This window comes from Eucalyptus grandis, chromosome 6 (genome assembly GCF_016545825.1).
Source record: "Eucalyptus grandis isolate ANBG69807.140 chromosome 6, ASM1654582v1, whole genome shotgun sequence".
Taxonomy (NCBI): domain Eukaryota; kingdom Viridiplantae; phylum Streptophyta; class Magnoliopsida; order Myrtales; family Myrtaceae; genus Eucalyptus; species Eucalyptus grandis.
The window spans coordinates 6,000,675-6,022,973 of NC_052617.1; the positions used below are offsets into that span (position 1 = coordinate 6,000,675).

Consider the following 22,299-nt stretch of genomic DNA (forward strand, 5'->3'; position numbering starts at 1 on the left):
CACTAACAAGAAAAAGGACATAGGAGTTAATGATGCAAAGCGAGCATGCTCATCTAGTCAATCAACCCAATTTAGACATCACACTTAAAAGAAGAAGATGATAAAATAATATAAGCAAGCATCCATATGGCAAATTGCATTTTAATCTGACAAAAATTGGATTCCTTGATCTAATTTGCACATAGTTCAAAGGGACCACTTCCCAACAATTTCATCGGCCTGCATGAAATTTGATGGCCTTCTGCATTGGCTTCTTCATCCATTTGGCTCCTCTTCTTTCCACTATTCTTACTTTTGAGGCAAGCCATTTGGGTCTTCCAATTTCACATGTAACATACGCTATGGACATTCCAATCACAATTCCAGATGCATAGCCTATCATGACTGCTTTTTCATCAAACATGCTACCATGCTTTCTTGTATTATTCTCTAGGAAGAATGATGGTGGTGGTGGTGGAGGCTGAGCATCACCAGGGCATGTGTTTCGTAATGGAGTTCCACATAACCCTGGGTTTCCACGAAATGAATCGCCCATGAATGTGCTCAGTTGCTTTTCTTGAGGTATGGGGCCTGTGAGTTGATTCTCTGAGAGGTCCAAATATCCAAGGAATGACAAATCATCTAATTCTCTAGGAACCCTTCCACTAAGCTTGTTTGAAGATAAATCTAGCCATTCAAGGTTAGTCAAATTTCCAAGGGTCGAAGGAATGGGGCCCACGAGATGGTTGTGGGAAAGGTTGAGCCCTATGAGAAAATGAAGATTTCCAATAGCACTTGGGATGTTCCCTTGAAAAGAGTTGTGCGATAAGTCGATGGTTGTGAAGATGGTCAAGATCCTCTCTAGCCGAATCTCCTTCCCTTTCATGGTCACATTCACAGAAGCTTCATAGAATCGCGTTCCAGCTTCTTGCCTCATGTACAGTGATTTTTTTTGCGTCTCTTGACCGTCTTGTCCATTCATCATCCCTTCAAGTTTTGCTATCAAATTGGCTGGTAAAGGACCGACAAAGTCGTTGTTTGAGAGATCCAAAATGTGCAACTTAGGAAAGAGATGAGATACCTTTGGAAAATCTAAAAGACCATTAAAATTGTTGGACCTCAAAGTAAGAACTTTTAGGTTTGGCAATCTTCCCAACCATGCCGGGAACTTATCTACTATCTTATTGTTGCTCAAATCTAGGACTTCCAAGTTTTTGCAATTGACAAGGGATTGTGGCAATGTGCCTTCAAATTGATTTTCACTCAAGTCAAGAGTTCTCAAGCTACTTTGTAGTGAAAATGTTTGAGGGATCGTGCCTGAAAGAATATTCATTCGCAAGTTCAAAACAGATAAACCAATGCTCAAGTATGATAAGCACTGGGGCAAGTTGCCAGTTAAGCTATTATTAGACAAGATGAGGAGTGAAAGGTTGGTGGCATTGCAAATCGATAAAGGGATTTTCCTTGAAAGTTGATTCTCACTGAGGCGTAAATAGACTAGGTTAGTCAAATTACCGAAAGAAAAAGGAATTGGACCGGTGAGCTTATTTGCACTCAGAGGCAACAGGTCCACAGTTTGAATTTTTCCTAACTCAATAGGAATGTTACCAGAAAGATGGTTGTAGCTCAATAGCAGCACCTTCAAGTTCATTAGATCCCCTAAGGATCTAGGAATCAAACCAGAAAGTTGATTGAGTTGGAGGCGCAAATAGACTAGACTGGTCAAGTTACCCAAAGATGAAGGAATTGGGCCGGTGAGCTGATTTCCACTTAGCTTTAAGTCATGCATAGCATGAAGATTTCCCATCTCATCGGGAATGTGACCCAAAAGCTGGTTATCATGGAGGTAAAGAAAGATAAGCTCCGTCAAATTGCTTAATATCGGTGAGATTGAACCAGAAAGATTATTATTGTAAAGACTCAATGAGCTGAGAAGTTTCAAATTCCCAAGCTCTAGGGGGATGGAACCGTTAAGCTTATTAGCAAATAGGTGCAGCTCTCTCAATTTGGTTAAGTTACCTAGAGTGGAAGGAATTGGTCCTGTCAGGAAGTTGGTGTCCATGTGGAGCACTTCCAAATTTATCATATTACCCATTTCAGGAGGTATAGAACCAGAAAGAGAGTTGTTGTAAACATACACCCTAGCTAATTTGCTCAAATTACCCAATGAGGAAGGGATGGATCCACGCAATTGATTCAAACATAGTGCGACCTCACGGAGCAAATGCAGTTGCCCAATTTCTAGGGGAATGGAGCCATTTAACCCATTGAAACCCAGGTGTAGGACCTCCAATTTCGTTAGATGGCCAATTTCTGGTGGTATTATCCCTGAGAACCGATTGATAGAGAGGTCAAGATAGTTGATATTGCTCAAGAGACCGATTTGAGGCGGAATGTTGCCAAAGAGACTATTTACGCTCAAGTCCATGTATATGATATTGGACAAAGATGAGAATGGGAATTTGTGGAGTGTACCTTCGACATCTACGCTGGTGAGATTAATCCTAATCACACTCCTTGCTTGATTGCAAGAAATGCCATACCAAGCGCATGGACTCATGGTCGAATCGAAGCCGGTGGTATTATGAGGAGAGGGAGTCCAAGAAGAGAGGGAAGAAACCGAATGGTTGCCAAGACTGGACTTCCAATTGAGGAGGGCCTGTGCTTCTATAGGGGAAGCATGAGTAGAAAGTGGAATGACAAATGTAGTGATAAGGGCAAGGGCAGCCACAAGGCTAATGACCCTCTTGAATTCTAATGAAGAATCCATCGATTCTTCTCCTTCTTCTCTTTTGGTTCTGGTGTGTTGGTTTTTCTTTTCCCGAGGCACTGAGCGATGCTTAAAAAGTTTGTCCGCAGCATCTAAAAGCTGACTGAAAGAATTTTTGGTTCCTTGAAGACTTTGGAATTTTTTATTTTGTAGTCTTCGTTGGTGACTTTTCTGACTTGGTTAGTTTCTATTTCGGAATTGAGTTCCCCTCGTCAAATGAAATCCAGAGACTTTGACAGAGTCTCTTAGGAAAGTGATGTAAAAGTCATGGTCTTTCATGACCTGTGTGAGCACTCAACTTTCCTCGCGATCAAATCGTAATCTGCGCCACTGAACAAAAAAAAAGAAAAAATCGTAATCTGCGCCGCTCATTATGCAATCTTAAGCGCAAAAAGGAAAGTCTACTCACTCGGCATTAATGAAGCCAAATCTTCCCCCCGTTGACCCGTTCGTGTAGAAACGAGAGCACCGTCAAAATAAGAAAGGATAAAGGCACGAAGATCTTAAAATTTATTTAAAAATGTAATTTTAATTTTAAAAATTTTAAAAAATATAATAAAATCTTAAAACTTGTTAAGAAAATATAAACAAGTCTTAAAATTTGTCACGAAAAAACAATCAAGTTCTATAATTTATATAAATGCAATCAACGGAGGGATTTGATTGGACTCGCATGACAATTTTTAGGGCTTAATTATGCTTTTTGAAAGTTTTTAAAACTTAGTTACACATTTATAATCAATTTTTGGTCCTATCATTATACTTGGGTGCGCTTTAGTCTCCGCGACAATTTGGACTTTTGCTATGGCTCTTGCTCTAGTGATGATAACTCCTTTCCCTGTCTTTGTACCTGTCGCAATCATATTGTTCCCTGCTTCTACGGCGAATTGTCCTCTTGTGATTTCGATCTCTATATTCGTCTCTACACCTAAAAATTGACGCAAGGACACCAAGAGTGTTGAAACTTGACTCAAAGGGACACTTAAGTGTCAAAATTTATGAAAGTGACATTTAAGTGCCAAAATCGGAACAAAATGGATCAATTAGGGCGCGTTTGGTAATGATTCTGTTTCCGGGAACACTTTTGACCAGAAATGATTATTTTTTATTCTGTTTCCAAGAATTGATTCTAAGTAAAAGAACGCGTTTGGTAACTGTCCAAAATTTCTGATTCTAGAATAAAATTGCGTTTGGTACTATGTTCATTGATTCTATTCCAAATCAATTTCTTTTGATTTTTAAATAATTTTTTTACTTTTTTTCCCTTTTTTCTTTTTTTTTTTTTTTTTTTTTCTCATATTCTTCTTCTTCTTCTTCTTGTGGCCGGGCGCCGGACCGGCGAATGGCCACGCGAGGGCCGACGACCTCACCGGAGCATCGCCGGCCCTCGGCGAGGGCAGCCCTCATCAGCTAAGCCTCGCCGTCAACTGGGCGAGGTCCGCCTGGCCACCGATAGGGCTGGGCGAGCCTCACCGGTGGTTGGGCTTGCCTCGACAAGCTCGCCGAACCTTGCCCTGGCTTGGTGAGCCTCTAGTGAGCTCATCGGACCGATGGACGGTGACCGGCGGCGGACGGCAGTGGGCGATGGTGGACGGCAGTCACGGGATGGCGGAAGGGAAGAAGAAGACTTTCACTATTTTGATTCCTAGACCGAGAATCACTTTTTTTTTATTCTCAATTCTTGTCCAAAACTGTTCTCGGGAACAAATTTGTTCCCAGAAACAAAAATTTTACCAAACGCGATTTTGGGAAAAAAAAAATCAGAATTAAGCATGTTTGGATGGTTACCAAACAATGCCTTAAGTGCCAATGATGAGAAAATCCGACCAAAACACCGACGTGGCAATTTTCTAGCAAGCTTAGTGCAAAACGACGTCGTTTTGGTGCTGATGTGATAATAATTAATATAATAAGTAATTAAATTAAATTAAAAACAAATTAATTTATTTATTAAAAAAAAAAAAGAGGGTGAGGAAGAGGAGGGAGGCGGTCGGCGGGCCGAGGGCTCAACCCTGCCGCCACCGCCTCCCACCGTAGCCGGAAGGTGGGGAGAGTTGGCCGAGGCCACCGAGCCTGGCCGGGGGTCGGTGACCCCAACTAATTGGTGGTGAGGGTCATTGGCCCTCACCCAGCCAAACTAAGGGCTGCCGCTAACTTGGAGGTTTTTCCAGCAAGTAGCGGCCCCCAACGGGCGGCGGCCCTTAGCCCGACCTAAGCGAGAGCCGGCAGCCCTCGCCGGATCTAGGGGAGGGCCATGACCCTCGCCCTAGATCTGGATGAGGGCATGCAAGCCCTTGCCCGGGGTCGCCAATCCTCGGCTAAGGCTCGATGGCCTCGACCGACCCTTCCCTACCTTTGTGGCAACGGTAGGGAGGCGATGGCGGCAAGAGTTGAGCCCTCGGCCGCCAGCCCGCCTCCCTCCTCTTCCTCCCCCTCCTACTTTTTTTTTTTATTTAAAATAATTTGTTTAAAATTTAATTAATTAATTTTTATATTAAAATTTGAATTATACCAAAAAACGTTATCGTTTTTGTGTGTGTTTTGTTGAGTCAACCTTCCGGTGAGCCACATAAGCGAGAAAATTAATAAAAAATTGCTATATAGGATTTCCAGCGGGAATCGTCGGATATGGCACTCAAGTGTCCCATTTTTTTTTTTATAATAAAAAGTAACACTTAAGTATCACTTTTGTAAATTTTGGCACTTAAGTATTCATTTGTGCCAATTTTTGGCACTTGGGGTGTTTTTTTGCCCCTTAAAATCTATCTATCAGTTGCAGCAAAGAATGTGAGGGAATCACATGCGACACTAAAAGATACAAGCACCACTACTTAATGGCACGTGAGTGCAAATTTTACCAATTTACTACCAATGAAGAACAAGGTGCAACAAGCTTGGATGTCCCCTAATAACATGGTTCGGAGCTTAAATGACCAAAAAGTAGAATCTAGAAACCAACAACTCAAAAATAGCTAAAAGAAATTAGCAATGCCACATTGATATAACCTACTTGTTATGAAGGATCATACGACTTTAGGAGTTTACAATGTCATGTGTAAACATCTTACTTAAGGCGCCTCAGTCACGTTCTTCATCTAACTAGGAAGTGTCATCAAATTGATGATGATGTAGTAAGTCCAAGTTCACAAGCTCTTCATCCAGCACGAATTAATATAAAAAACTTTTGGAACAAGTGCAAAACAAATCCTAAACGTTTTAGCCACTGTCTCATAGTCATTGAGTTTTAAATCTTTTTAGAAATATTCAATCGGGCATCATCTTGCTGCCGATGCCATTTTTTCCCTAAAGAATGGAATCCACTCAATATGCATGAAATTAATCTATACAGTTTTAGGCATTGCATTTTTTTTTTAAATTGCTTGATTTGACACATGATAAAAATATCTACTTTCTTTTTGCGAAATGCATCAATAATATATTTTTGAGATTTATGCTTAAGAAAATCCCTTTGATCTTGAAAGATATTATTGCATATTCATGGATATTCTTGCTATATTCTTAGAAGATATCTTATATCTAGCAAGTTTTGATCCGCAAATGGAGGAAGGTATTACGTGACATTTTTGCAAAAATTATTATCTATTATACAAGATTTTCAGGTGGCAATAGAATCTTTCATATGAATTTTGGAAAGCTCAATCAGAAAATTGTGGAGATTCTATACTATTTTTTGGAGGCTAAAAAATTCCCTTCTTTATGCAAAGTTTTTGCAAATTATTGAGGAAATCCCTTATATGTCATATGAAAGGAAGAGAAAGTGAATCCAAAAGGAAAGGAAAGAATCATGATCACCTCAAAAAGACAATTAATTGAGGGGGAGCATTGATCAACTATGGAAAAATCTTTTTGAATTGATCATGATCTTGATTATTATGGAAGGAAGAAAGATGTAAATGTGTTAGAACTTGTTAAGTTCTACAAAATCCGCTTAGTGCATCTTTTATTACCTTTTGTCATTAACAAATCTTTTATTGATATTATCATTTTATCATGACAAAAGGGTAAATAAATTTTATAATGCATCAGTGATTTTTATTGGATATTTGCTGTTATATATGATCATAGTGAGCTATTGCATATCTTTAATATTCGACTTGCTTTGTAAAAAAGCTGATTTTTTTTTAGAAATTGTGTTTCATGAAAGCTATATTTATTATCGTTTTATATTCTCTTCGTGATACTATTTCTATTGTTATTGCTTTTTGATTATGGCAAAAAGGGGGAGAGAATATAAATATACATATTTGTTGATATTTATTGAGCTGCGATTATTTTCTATATATTGTTATGTTCAATTTATTTGCTATATTCTGCTATCATTTGATGGAAATTACGCTGTGTTTAAGATTGCCTTGATTTATTATTATCTTTAAAAGCATGATTACACATCTGCATATTCAAAAATTATTTTGTCATCATAAAAAAGGGGGAGATTGTTAAGGAAATCCCTTATGATGTTTTGAAGATGACAAAATAAATAAAAGGCTATTAACATGTTTAATGGTTAAGTAATAGACCATGCAAATGATAGAACATATAAATGATATTGTCAAAGTCTGAAGAAGGCGAGAAGACTGAACATAACACATGTCCAAAGTATATTTTGAAGATTTCCAGACTTCTATGTCAAAGTTTGAAGACTACTATACTTTAGTGTCAAAGTCTATTCTACATCAAGAGTCTGCCATTTTAATAAATTCCAAACTGAACGTGAATGAAGAACCAGAAAACAGACTCACTGCTGAACCTGAACTTATTCAAACTGTGTCCAGACCTTAAAACTAAATATGTTCAGAAGCAGAATATGTTCAGACTAATGTCCGGATTGTAAAGTTTATTGCATTAAACTCAAATTATAAAGTCTATTACTCTTAGACTTTACATCCAGAATGAGACACAAGTTCAAATCGTAACAAATTCTGAACGAAACAGATTTAGGACGAAACAACTTGACAAAACGTAACATAAGCCTAAACATATAATGGCTAGTGATCTGGTTTGGATTCTACATTAAGATTGATTTGATTGACTCAATTTGACAATTAGATCTTGAAGACAAGAACTTTTTATACGAAGAAACTCTACTTATGAAAACCAAGATTCTGTTTGTATGAGCGATTAGAATCAATTTATGATTCTACTTTTGTAACTCAACAGCTACCAAATCTTTTAGATACAAATCTATCCAATGGGTAGATTGGAAGACAATCCTCTAAGATACTGTCCAATAGCTAATTTGGAAGTGGATGAGTATTTAAGGAGGTGAAGGACCGATGAGCAAGTAAGAGACAAAGCGTAGAATTTATAATTTCAAAGTTTGAGCAAACTTCGATTATACACTTATCTCTGGTGAACTTAAACGTTTGGATCGTGAGAGAAATACCAAAAGAGTGATTTAGTGAGATAGTGTGATCTATCACGGAGTGTTTGTACTCAAAGTTGTAATTTCTTGTTGATTGCATAGTGGAATCCAGCTAGAAGGCTGTTAGCGTGGGAGAGAAGACGCAGGCTTGATCTAAGCTGAACCACAATAAATTCTGTATTCTTATTCTCTTCCTTGAACTCTTTTATTTTGTTCGCAGTTCTATTTAACTGCTAAAGTCCGATCTCGCTCAAAGTCTGTTATTCTTCAGACTCAATTTCAAAAAAAATAATATTTCTACCGTTTCTTACGAAAAATTTTCTTCACACCTATTCACCACTCTCTAGGTGTTCATACTAGCACTTTCCTCTATAAGTGTTTCGAACATATTGAGCAGTTTTGGTACTAATATAGTATTGAGTTGCATCTAGATCATTCAGTTGAGACACCATCGCCTAATCGATGAAATGTTTATGGTCTAGGACTCAGATGAAAATGACTTATTGAGCAGGTTTGGTATCAATATGGAATTAAGTCGTTGCGTCTACATCATTCAGTCCCATCACCTATTTGATGAAATGATTATGAGGATTTAGAGGGAGTTAATCTCATTCTTGCATAATCTGAAAGTAAAGCGATTTAGGATGAAAGATCTTAACTGGTCTTCAAGTCATTTACGTCTAACTCCTAGTGATTTCTCAAAATCTGAATCTATTTCTGAACTCTAGATTCGTTGTTTTTGTGTTTTATGTTCCAATGCCTGTAAAAGATCGTTAATGGTGAGAGCTTGGCTAGAGTTGTCCACATGGTCATCTTACTTCATACCCTTAGTTTCCGTTCATTTCAGTAAGTTGTAGTAAATGGGGTAAAGTCCAGTGAACAATGGTGGTCAAAGGTAATAGCTAATGGCATAGGTCTTGTGATGAATATAGGGGTTCGATTTTTAAGTATATATGTTCAATACTTCGGTGTTCTGGTGTGATAAGCTCTGATTGTTAATGTGCTGGTACAATGACATTTGATTTTGTGTATTCTCAATTGGAATTGAGGGAAAGTGATGGTTATTAAAAATGATGATTCATTAAAATCATACAATTAATAATAGATATGAAACCTGAATAGAATTTGAAATCAACCCTAAAACTCAGGATAGGTAGGTTTTAGATTTCAAAGTATACATAACAAATTCTAAATTTCAAAAAATAAGAACTCTTTCAGCGAGTAGATTCCAAATGGAACTTGTATTGAACCTGAAACCACTCTAACAGGTATTCCCTATTTTCATCGCTCTAATAGGTATTCCCTATTTTCATTCCGGGCATAATTCCATGACTAGAAAGAGCTAGAGTGCTCATTTTAGAGGACGAGCATTCCCTATTAGACTTTGTCCAATCTCTTGGACCATTTGAATACCCTGTAGCGGAACGGAGTCGACTTTTCGCTAAAGGGGCGGGGGGGGGGGGGGAGAGAGAACGCACAGATTATCGTCCTCGGTGTCTCGCTCACAACCACTAAGAAAATCCTCAGACACTGTGGGACGATGAATACCTTTCTATAGTATATAAAAACACCTGACCCATGGCATAAATGAACATGATTAAACTGCATCCCAACACAATTAAGCCACTTTATTGCAACTTATCCCCTGGATCTTGATGATTATGAGGTATGCGACAGGGTACACCTAAGCAAACGGTAGCTATAATTCAAACTACAAAGAAGATACTTGCAAGAAGAAAAATGCAAGTCACGGGATTAACATGATCAAATATTTTTTACATCGAAAGGTAACTTGCGACAAGCCACTGGCATGCGATATGCATACCACAATACCCCCACCAACATATCGTGAATTACCAACATTGGCTCAGATTCTCCAAAGAAAGCAAAGGAATTTACTAAATAGGTCGCTATTCTCGTTGTAGCCATCCAAAGCCCTTTTCCACATGCTAAACAATTCAAAGAAGTTATAATGCAGAAGCCTCATCGACCAAAGAGGGTGGCACTAGTGGGCACTCACGAGGAAGGGATGCTGACACACTCCACATTCAATAGTCTCAGAACCAGAGGTTGGAACCTGGACCTGCAATTATTCCAGAGCACACCCCTTTTAATATCCAAGTATTTAACAATAGGACCAACATAACACATCTGAGCTGTTGTTGGTGAAGGTTCTCATACCTGCAAATGAACAGTGCATATTGGACAGGCAACTTCCTTCATCCTCCTTCCAGAACCATCTGACTGGGAGCCTGTAAAAAGACAGTTCCTCTGTCAACACTAGACAGAAGCTCAACTAACAACGAGCCAAAAAAGGGTACTTTCATGACAGAATCCATCAGGTTCATTAAAAAGACGGATCCTCTGAAAATAAACAGCTGCGTTGAGAACACGTGTATCCAGTTAAGATTAGAGAATTACCCGCTGATCCTTTGTGATTCCTCTCCATTTCCTCCTGTCACATACAAATAATGTCAGAAACTTATAGCGTGACAACACACTTTCTTCAAAAGAGCCTAAAAAAAGATTGCGCAAAGTTGTCCGAAGACTTTGCCACAAAGAAATTACAGGGAACATGTCTACCTGAAGCTATCTATGCAAAGTATCAGAAAGACTACCTGAAGCTTTCTTGCAAGGTCCTCATGACTCTTAAATCTCACCGGTTTACTAGATGCTTCCTTCGCATTGCTCAGTCGCTGAGTAACTTCAGCCTACAAAACCCCATTGTTTAGACTGACAAGGTATGAGGAGTGTAATATGCCAGCCTATTGCAAGTTGTAATAGGTCTCAGGCCCAAGCACATACTAAGATACATGTGGGGTACATTCACTTCAAAGAAACTAGAAATATACCAAACAACGGTCACAAACGCAAACTGGTTGAGCATTTTCTTCGGCAGTTAGGGCAATCCTGCCATGGGTACATTTATCGCAGAAAATATCTCCACAATTCCTGCAGTGGTGCTGAATCCAAAAAAACCAGACATGAGGAAAAACAATATAGATGAACACTGGAGACTAGTAGTGATATAAAAGTATGTACCCTGCGAATAAAAGCACTAAAATCCGTTCCACAAGCTGTACGCTTTGAAGCTGCTTCATCGGGAAACTAATAAGGAAAAACCAAGGAATGTGAGTAGCTTTTATGGCAAACAAGGCTGATGTGAGATTCTAAGGAAACCAATGATTTGATACTTCCATGCTTTTGATAGTAACTTCTCATTCTTCTCATTAAGAATGAGAATAAATGCATTCAAAACACCTGGTAAAACACGATATAATACTATTTCAAAGGGTGATAACTTTTTACACAAAAAGGATTTACTGAGAGACATCAGCATTTGGTGACTATGATTAATTCAAAGACGACACACTTGACATGTTTTGATCCATATTTTCACTATATGTTGATGACATAAATGACCAACACAAATACAATAAGAAAAACACAATTTTGATGGCATGGCACAAGTTGCTAGCCAATTTTGGTCTGCACAAGATCTCTATGTACCTAGTCTAAGCCCTCGTAAAGAGTGAGATCCAGGATACAAAAGGATGTCAACATCTATAATTGTCAGATCTTCCATGAAATGGACAATAAAATAGGAATGATGAAGTGCAAAATCTTGTAGAGTACACTCTGGAAAATAGTCACGCCAAATGGATTTCAAGGCATCAAATATGCATAAGCAATTTGAAGATGTTTGGTGCATGTGTGATTGCTCGAGAATTGATATAGCTCGAAATGGAAATCCTTAAAAAAGCTGGAGGGGCCACATAAAATGAGACGATAAAAACCTCCTTAAGAGTCCATTTCAAAGACTACCAATAGATGCTTCGAAACAAAGGCAATTTTATGGTAAGGCCACAAGAGAACCAATCAAACAGGTGTGCAAAGACGTAAGGTAAGCATATCTGTACAGAGACTCTAGCAAAGCTGGAAGAATTCTAAATAGTTTAAAATTCCCATCCCATTTGCCTAATGGAGCTTCCAAGTTCATGTAAATGCATGCGTTCAAGTCCACATGAAGCAAGTTTGTTTCTTCAATAGAGTTCCACAAATCTAGACAGATCAAGATCTCCAAACAATCCTGTTTTCCCAAAAGCCTACTTGCAAACCATTGCAGCAAAAATTAAACCAAAGCTTAAACAGAAGCTGCCACCGACTGAAGGAACTTTAACCTCAGCATCAGGGAAAATGCCACAAGCAACTAAAAAAATTAACGCATGCTTGCCCAAATAGCCAATGCAACAAAATAACATCAATTCCATCAGCATATGCCCCAGGGGGGAATGAAGAAGATAAAAATGGATTTTGCGTTATACCCAGTGATCTTTCTCTTCATTGCCAGGCTTCATTAAATTCATCCAGTTAGCAATACCTTTCTTCCTCTCTGCAGGCTGTTCACTTGTCTTTACAGGATCATAAGGCCTGCTCCTTCCACCTATTTCCTTTAACTGGAGCATGTAAAACATTTACTTTCAGTCCAGAAAGCACATAAACCATCAGCTGAACTATGGAGCTATTTAAAGTTATATAACAAGTTATATATATATATACATATTATATATATATATTATGGTGCTATTTAAAGTCCACAAAAAAAAATTTAACTATGGAGCCATTTTCTATTGATGGTCTAATGCAGGGATATGGATCCTTAAATGAATTCATCTCTTTGCAAGTATGGGCAACGTGTGGTCTAACAGTTCAAGTGCACAAGTGCATCTCAATCCTTGGACCCCAGTCAAAGGTTCAAATCCACAAAGACTATGGTTAAGCCGATGAACGGCTGGTGTGAACAATGTACATCCAATAGTAAGTCCCTGGATGAAAACTCTAAAACATCCAATGCCAGTTTAGCCACAAACAATTTAGTAGTCTAAATCTGACCAGACCTAAGACCAGTTCCAATCAAACCAGCCAGTCCAGTGAGGTTTCAAAGTTTAGAAATGAGTGAAGGCCTGGCTTGCATTTCTGCAAGGCCTTGCAAGTCCCCCACCAATATGCATGTGAAAGGAAGGACTATGGCCTTGCGCCAGTATGCACATGAAAGCAAGGAAAAAGGCAGGAAATACTCAATATCTAAGCAACGGCGATAGAGTGTGAGAATTCATTCATAAGTGGCTACAAATTATAACATATTAACATAACAGGGTAAAAAGTCTACTTCACACACACATTGGACAAGCCTTGTCAGCCCCCTAATTTATCCATCCACCACATCATGCACATAATTGGTAAATGCAGATGTAGCATTCTACCTGAACAGTCGCAGCTGTCACCGTATCAAGGAGTGTGTTAGTTGTGTAACGATTTGATTGTAATCTAATACGCCTGGGTTCAATATCCACAGAACTCTTTGACCAAAATGAAAATATAGATGAATCCGTCACCTGCGTGGCACCATGCATCCATTGGTCAACATTAAGTTAAAAACTGTAAAAGAACGCGTAAACAAGGAAATTAACTCACTTCACATCTGGTGATGGTCTCTAAAGGGTATATCCTCAAAGTCCGACTTGTTGAAGGATCAAGCATACGAATTCCATCCAAGCCTATCTGAAAGAGAATACGTAACATCAAGAATCAGTTGCAATAGAATCAACCACCAAATGACTGAAGGATAAAAGCAAGAAAGTGACAAAATGATCTACTGTATTGGTCACAGCTCTTGTTTACTATAGGTATCTTACAATAAAACAAAGAGATATTTAAGATCTTTGAATTAATATTAAGAACATGGTAAGGAGATAATATGAATAGTAACGGAATCAGTGAGTTCAATTATAGGTGTTCTCCACCTCATATTTCCCCCAGGGGGGGGAACGAAACACAGAGTGCACGCACACCATGATTTATCGATGCCAAAGGGAATTATGTTGGTTTACTAATAGGTGTTCTATTCCTCCTCTTGCAATAATTGGCACTCGGCAAGAGGGTGAAAGTAACTATTAATGAGATTGAGAAATCAATGAACAGCTTGTACAATAAATTGGAAAAATAAGTTCTCAGAATTTAGACACTGAATATGTTTTGATTTGTATGGATTTTAAGTTATTTTTTCCAAATCCTACAGTGCTTATAATTCGATTTTTATTTTATGCAAAACACGACATCTTTCAGAAAAATGCAAATATTGACATGTATACACCTATAAAATGTTTAATTTTCAAATTAGTAGGAAAGAAAATTTTTAAGGCAAACAAAACAAGTGCTTAACAAAAGATTGTTCAATATAAGCTTTGGAAGATCAACATTGCATCTTGTTAGTTTCTCAGCAAAAAGGAGTTGCAGATGTGATAATAGGCTTTAGCAATATAATTGGTAAAGTTCTAACTCCCATAAAAGTTTTTCCATCAAACAAATTAAGTAACTGCTTCCTTACTTCATCTTGTGTGAAATTTTTGCTTAAATGAATCTGTCTAGTCAAAATTAGTCAGTATTACCAGACTCTTTTGATCTTATTAAGTGTCAAATTTTTCAGTTATCGGCATTTAATTAAGCTGTCAAAGAGGACCTAACTATTTGGGCTAATATGGGTACTAAACAAGAAACCTTCTAGGTATAACAATTTTCACCATTCCTCTTTTAGCTAGTCTAGGTTGTTTGCTAACTTTTTCTACAGCAAATGCAGTCAGTGTCCTTCCCCCATTATATAATTTGGTCAGTAATAGTTACATTATTGATTGATTTTATGGTGACTTAATGTAATTTTAATTATATTAGTCTTTTGAAGGCATCTACAAACAGTGATTGCTAACGTCGCATTTATCTCTAACATATACAATCCTCATAATCCACATAATTTTATGATAAATCCACATAACACATCTATCAAACAATTATTTCGTCAAACAGTGATCTTCAAGACATTTAAACATCAAAAGGGCATATCTTCAACTTCTTAAGACATGAGTTAATGAAAAAAAAATATTAGCATTAGCATCTAAGGCAGGCAATCCTTTCACTTGCTTCAGTAATAAGCGAAGAGTATAACAGGAACTGGAATAATGAAGATGGTACAAAACTACAACCTTGCATCTCTTACAAGCTATTAGTCTAGGATGTGCTAAGGTTTTCCAGAACAAAAACAGGTGTTGCCCGATAAAGGAAAGTTCTTTGCTTTTTATTTTAAAATCATTATGGCAGTTTAGCCAAAACATCATTTACTTCAGTTCACTTGCAATGAAGAATCACAATGAAAACTATCATAACATTACAACTCAAACAGTCAAGAGATGTAATATATTCAGTTGCATCAGATCATTTGTACCCATACTTTGCAGGTTTATTTTTTTGTAATGAAACACTTTGATGCTCATACGGTCTATCTGTCCTAGAACCCCAAAGAATCTTAGGTTAGCCTCTGATTTAAGACGAACTAGAGTCAAATTCAGTAGCGCTGAAATACTAACGATGAACTTACTACTCTGCACACTATAAACTTCTGAAGGTAGAAATTAAGCAAAATGAACAAGCAAAGACAAACCTGACAGAGAACATCCATTGTACTTTGAGAACCACTTTCAGGCAAGAGCTTCACCCTAAACTTCTGGACCCCACTCTTTACATCCTGCTGCGTCTCCGCCTTGGGCACTGCTCTTACAATCTTCGGTGAGCTGACTGAAGACTCCTTCCCAGAGGGAAAACAGATTGGTCTTCCACAGTCATCGAACGCAGACCAGGTCGATGATTTCGAAGAAGTGCCTCGAGCACCATATGGCTCGACTTTCCCTCCTTCGTAAGCAAACACACCATCTCCATACGCGTCCTCCCGCCTCGAACCCGAACCATACTGCGAAACATCCGATTGCTTCCTGTAGAAGTCCGACCCGTAATCGGACATGCTACGACCGTATCCCCCGCCATACCTATCATCGAGGAACGATCCCCCCCTGATCGTACTTCACGGAATTATCATACGTCGGCTCATACGGCGCGTTGTACGGAGCCGACGAGGCGTAGATGGACGAGTACGGCGAATTCGTGCTCGGATTGGGAGAATTGGGTACGTCTTATGCTCCAGGCTGTCAAACAAGAAGGCGGTCGCAGCGCGACACGTGTCTCGTGGGACCCACGATTTCAGAGGCGCCCATTTTGAAAATTTTCCTGTACTGTAGCTCTGCCGCGGGTTCTTTTATTGCGCCTCTCTCTCTACACTCGCTCTCTCTCCCCGAACGAAGTCCCTCTCTCTCTGCCCTCTCTCTTTCCGACCGGCGAACGATTGCCTGCAACCGACGAACCACCGAACGGGACCGGCGAGAGGACCGCGACTTCCCTCTCTCTCTGCTGCCCTCCTTTCCGACCGACGAACCACCGCATGGGACCGGCGGGAGGACCGCGACTTCCCTCTCTCTGCCCTCCTTCTTTCTGACCGACGAACCACCGCACGCGACCGGCGAGAGGACCGCGAGCAATCGATGAACCACCACACGGGACTGGCGAGAGGACCGCGACCTCCCCCTCTCTCTCTGCCCTCCCTCTTTCCTACACCGCAAGCAAATCAGATATTTTTGTAGAGATCTCCCATCGTCGACTTCATCTTCTTTTTCCCCTTTTTTTTTGTTTTGTTGTTTTTTTTTTTTCTTGTGTTCTGATGGCGGAACTGGAGTTGCATATGGAGGACGACGTGATGTCTCACATCGACCTCAAGCTTCTTCGGCGACCTCCTGAGGCCGGCGACGTCATCGGCGCTTGCTCCCCGAACGCGTCGTCGTCGTCAATAGACTCGGGGTTCGACGAGATGGAGAACATCTTGATGAAGGACGACGAGGACGGCGGAGTTGTCGGTGGCGGGATTAGGGCTGATTCGAGCCAGGAGTTCGGCGATAGGTTCCTCGCTGACGTGCTCGTTGACTCCCCGGAGATTGGTCCGCAGAGATAGCCGATGGGTCCGGCGACAAGGAGGAGCCTGGATCGTCGGATGACGGCGGGGTCAACTTTGCGAAGGTTGATGGGGCTAAGGGTGGCGGTGAAGCCTATGATCCTGCTTCTAAGAAGCTCAGGAGGTACATTGATTGATCGGTGCTGCTTAATTATTCGATTGGTTGCTTTATGTTGAATTCTGTCGTAAGCCTTTGTAAAACTGAAATGAATGTCATTGGGGAGGGGTCCATACATCACCTATTTTACCTTTGTAACTCAGTTTCTTGGGAAAGGAAAAAATTGTTTAGTGGTTTGCCTATCGACAATGTAGCATTTAGTCAGATGCACAATCTATTACAAATGTTTTAGTATATATAATGTAAAATTGTTTGATTATGTGGTTGATAGAGAGAATATGAGGAGTTCAAGGTGCAAATCAATGCTTTGGTTGCAAAGGCACAAAAGATGCCAGAAGAAGGGTGGACAATGCAGGATGGCACTGCCTGGGCTGGAAATAACCCCAGGGATCACCCTGGAATGATACAGGTATACGATATTAACCAGTATTCCAGAAGCATTTAAATCAACCCTCTCCCCTCTTATGCATCTAGTTAGTGTTTTCTTTTTGTTGTCGAAAATAATAGGTTTTCCTGGGCCACAGTGGGGGACTTGATACTGATGGAAATGAGCTACCTCGACTTGTTTATGTTTCTCGTGAAAAGCGACCTGGTTTCCAACATCACGAGAAAGCTGGAGCCATGATTGCTTTGGTTTGTCATCTCTATACATCTTATGTAGCTTTTCTTGTCATGTGTCTCTTTTAGTGACAGGCTGACATCTTTAATTGTAAACAAATGAATGTATGTTGGTGTGATTTGGTTTTTCAGTTTAGATTCTTCATTTAGGTTCTTCATCGCTTGCTTGCATTGAAATTTATATCTATATGCATTAGGATCCTGATTAATGGATATCTAGGTTCGAGAAATCGCATTCCAAGTTCACCCTACATTATTGAAGCTTATTCTTTTTGTGCTTTCAGTTTGAATGTACAGTTGGAATTATCTTTTTCAAGGATCAGTTACCTTTTATTTTTCCCCCTGGATTGTAATGTTGATAGTGGTGTCTCTAGCTTATAGTGAGGATTTGTTTATCATAAAGAGATTCATTGTCCCCGACCCTACTTTAACTTCATACTATTTCTCTTCATATTGAGAAACAAATATTACGGTTTGATTTTCCCACATTGCTGCTTGTTTGAATGTTGTTCTTATCCGCTGGAGAAATTAGTTAGATCTGCTTATTACTTTTTGGCATTTCTGAATTTATAACTTACTGTTTTATTTTGTGTAGATCCGGGTCTCAGCTGTCCTAACCAACGGACCGTATCTTTTGAATGTTGACTGTGATCATTACTTTAATAAAGTAAAGCATTGAAAGAAGCAATGTGTTTCATGATGGATCCCGCTTATGGAAAGAAGACGTGCTATGTGCAGTTCCCACAACGTTTTGATGGGATTGACTTGCACGATCGATATGCTAACCGCAACATCGTCTTCTTTGATATAGGTGTGTCTTCATCTTTTTCCTACTTCCAAAATGCTAGTTGTTTATGTTCATTTGTTGCCTTTTTTAACTGAGCTAGATTATCTTATTTATGATCTCAATGCAGATTAACTTGAAAGGGCTTGACGTCATCCAAGGTCCTGTCTATGTTGGAATTGGATGTTGTTTCAACAGGCAAGCCCTTTATGGATATGACCCTGTATTAACCGAGGAAGATTTGGAACCAAATATTATTGTAAAGAGTTGTGGTTCAAGAAAGAAGGGGAAGGGTGGCAATAAGTACATTGACAAGAAAAGAGCAATGAAAAGAACTGAATCCACTGTTCCAATTTTCAATATAGAAGATGTTGAGGAGGGGGTTGAAGGTAGGTCTTGATTTAATTATGAGTTTCATTTTGTATCTTTGGATGTTAGAAAGCAGACTTATACTGGTCCAAATGCCTGGACTTACTCCATGATTACTGTCAAAACTAGCCTGAATTGATGTCAGATTGGGGTATCTTACCTTGCCCTTAAAGGACCCCCTTAAGCTTTAGAATAAACCAAAAAATGTCTCTCTTTTGATGTCACTTAATTGTTCAACTGACTTAACAGTACCTTTGCTATGTGTTATATCATGTTAACAGCACCAATTTGTTTTGTAGGATATGATGATGAGACGTCGCTCCTGATGTCTCAGAAAAGTCTAGAGAAAAGATTCGGTCAGTCTCCTGTTTTCATTGCGGCTACTTTCATGGAACAGGGTGGCCTACGACCATCTACCAATCCTGCAACACTTTTGAAAGAAGCCATCCATGTTATTAGCTGTGGTTATGAGGACAAGACTGAATGGGGCAAAGAGGTATGTTATGATGTTATACAATTTCTATTCTAGATGTAAAATTCCATGTCATATGGTTGGAATTGACTTGATGTTCTTTCTACGAACAGATCGGATGGATATATGGTTTTGTTACAGAAGATATTTTGACTGGATTTAAGATGCGTGCTCGAGGCTGGATTTCAATCTATTGTATGCCTCCTCACCCAGCATTCAAGGGGTCTGCTCCCATCAATCTTTCTGATCGTTTAAACCAGGTTCTCAGGTGGGCCTTGGGGTCAATTGAGATTTTGCTAAGCAGGCATTGTCCTATATGGTATAGATATAATGGGAAATTGAAGCTCTTGGAGAGATTGGCGTACATCAATACAATTGTGTATCCCCTCACCTAAATACCGCTGATTGTGTATTGTATTCTCCCTGCAATTTGTCTTCTCACTAATAAATTTATTATACCTGAGGTAAGTGATACTTCTCTCTTCATTGTAGAGTATTCAATCTCATGTATTTCGTTTGTTGTACATTAATCCACATTAACTCTATTTAAGTGAGATGAACAAAAGAAGGGTCATTGTTTACTTCTGTCAGCTGATCCTAGCATCTCCGCCTCTTTGGAAAGGAGTTAATGTTCTCTTTGTATTTAGTTTTCGAGTGGCTCTGCATCTTGTTTTAATAAAGCTTGGATGAGAAACCATTAGGAAACATTGGTAAAAGAAGATGCCTAAACATCATTCCAATGGCTATGGTGGTTGAATAATATTCAGCTGATAGCTGGCAAACATAGGCCTTTTGATATAGTTAAATAGAAAGCCCTAAGTCAACCATATTCTAGGTGCCCTTACTGTGGGGTCACCAAAGTCCTCTTCACAGGTGGACTCTTCTTTGTATTCTTTAGAGTATGATCATGATCCTCAATTTCATTTATTTGCATTTTTTTCTAAACCTTAAAAATGATGTAGCTGTTAGTCCTGGCTCTTCTGCATTGTTTGTACATTTAAAGTAATCTTCATTGACAAATGACGGCTCAATTACGATGCTAGTTTCCATCTTTATTAGATATTCTCCTTATTATGCTATACTACTGATTTCATAAACTAAATATAGTTGTCTCTACGCTAGACTATCTTGAGCTACATGTAAGTAATTTCAGCGTAATTAGAGATTGTTTCCTCTTTTCTTTCATTTGATGACTGATCCGATGTTAAAAAAAAAAAAAAAATTGCAGATAAGCAACTTTGCTAGCATGTGGTTCATTCTCCTTTTTGTCTCAATTTTCGCAATTGGTATTCTTGAGCTCCGTTGGAGTGGTGTCAGCATTGAGGATTGGTGGAGGAATGAGCAGTTCTGGGTCATTGGTGGTACATCCGTTCACCTTTTTGCTGTGTTCCAAGGGCTTCTTAAAGTGCTTGCTGGCATTGATACCATCTTCAGTCACTTTGAAAGCAGCCGATGAGGAAGGAGACTTTGCTGAGCTTTATGTGTTCAAATGGACATCGCTTCTCATTCCTCCGACCACAGTTCTTATCTTGAATATCTTGAACATCATTGACACTGTAGCAGGTGTGTCTTATGCGATTAACATCGGGTATCAGTCATGGGGTCCACTGTTTGGCAAGCTGTTCTTTGCCATATGGGTTATTGCTGACCTTTACCCATTCCTGAAGGGTCTGTTGGGTCGGCAGAATCGTACTTGTACGATTGTTATTGTGTGGTCTATCCTTCTTGCTTCCATATTCTCATTGCTTTGGGTATGGATTGACCATTTCACCTTAGCCTTCACAAAATCTGCTGCAAATGGTCAATGCGGCATCAACTGCTAATTGTATCATGCTCGCCTGTGGGGGAAGCCATCTTCAAGTGCTTATTGTTCTTTTATGTATATGACAAGATGCTCATTGCCACCCAAAGTCACTTTTCATCATTGAGGCAATACTTTCGTCCGGGAAGGTGGGTGTAAAACAGAAAAGGCAGAGAATGTCATTTTTTGTCATTTCTTTTTCACAGTTGCCCGTGTTGGAATATAGGCATCTCGAACCTTTGATTCGTCTGTTGTTATTTATTGTGCAGTATTTTGTTGTTTGATCACAAGAATGTAGCACTTTTGAACTTAATTCAACACTTAAAGGTTGAATACAGAACAAGCTCATTGGTCAAGCTTAAGTCAATGCCTTTATTACTGTTCCCACAATTCTCTTGCAAATTGTGAACAGGTCTCTCATCAACGCAAGGCTCTATGGAAAGCATTTCCCGCACGTCGATTAATTCTCTCTCACACTATTGATAATTGAAACATGATGCTGTTGTGTTCTTTGTATATCATCAAATTTAGAGACGACGGGGTTGAATTATTGCCACTTTTCAATTTTATACTAAGTAGAAATCCCTTGGAGCCGCAGGTTTGCCAAGATTGGTAGGGCAGCGAGAGCTTTGCCTGGCAAGGTAACCAGCTACAGTTTGGATCAGAAATAAAATCAACATCTGACGAGATCATTTAATACAAAGCTTTTTCTGTCAAAGAAAGCTGAAGGTACTCGAACCTGAAATTGAAACATCATACTCCAAACATGAAACTGTTGTTCATTCAAACCGACAATCCAATAAGCAAAAAAGCTTTCCTTATGTTAGGTACCCCAAGAGATTTATGCACACGCAAAGTAGCCCCTGTGAAAAACATTGCGTCTCAATCAGCATTATATTGGACAAATTGGCCATCTTTCTTGGTTTGACTCTTGCCGACTCATCTTCTCATGAAAGACAATACTCACATTATCAAAACATGCTAGTACCTTCTTCGAAACACATAGAACTCCAAAAGAAAAGTAAACCCCTCGAATATCATTATATTGGACAAATTGGCCATCTTTCTTGGTTCGACTCTTGCCGACTCATCTTCTCATGAAAGACAATACTCACATT

At 39.2% G+C, this 22,299-nt stretch overlaps 2 protein-coding genes and 1 pseudogene across 2 annotated transcripts; 1 reads left to right on the top strand and 2 right to left on the bottom strand.

The window, feature by feature from the left end:
- Positions 1 to 211: 211 nt before the first annotated feature.
- Positions 212 to 2,407, bottom strand: LOC104416360 (receptor like protein 26). Its single transcript, XM_010027762.2, has one exon. It carries the CDS (start codon positions 2,405 to 2,407, stop codon positions 212 to 214), a length of 2,196 nt encoding a protein of 731 aa, XP_010026064.2.
- Positions 2,408 to 9,858: 7,451 nt separating this feature from the next.
- On the bottom strand, positions 9,859 to 16,457 carry LOC104416361 (protein FREE1). The gene is given in 12 exon segments (XM_039314252.1): positions 9,859 to 10,215; positions 10,314 to 10,384; positions 10,554 to 10,587; positions 10,751 to 10,843; positions 10,985 to 11,095; positions 11,175 to 11,240; positions 12,458 to 12,589; positions 13,397 to 13,528; positions 13,608 to 13,694; positions 15,625 to 16,033; positions 16,035 to 16,149; positions 16,364 to 16,457. Coding segments are annotated over 12 exon segments (1,422 nt in total). The 3' UTR covers positions 9,859 to 10,137.
- Positions 16,458 to 16,731: 274 nt separating this feature from the next.
- On the top strand, positions 16,732 to 21,543 carry LOC104423739 (annotated as a pseudogene).
- Positions 21,544 to 22,299: the final 756 nt, after the last annotated feature.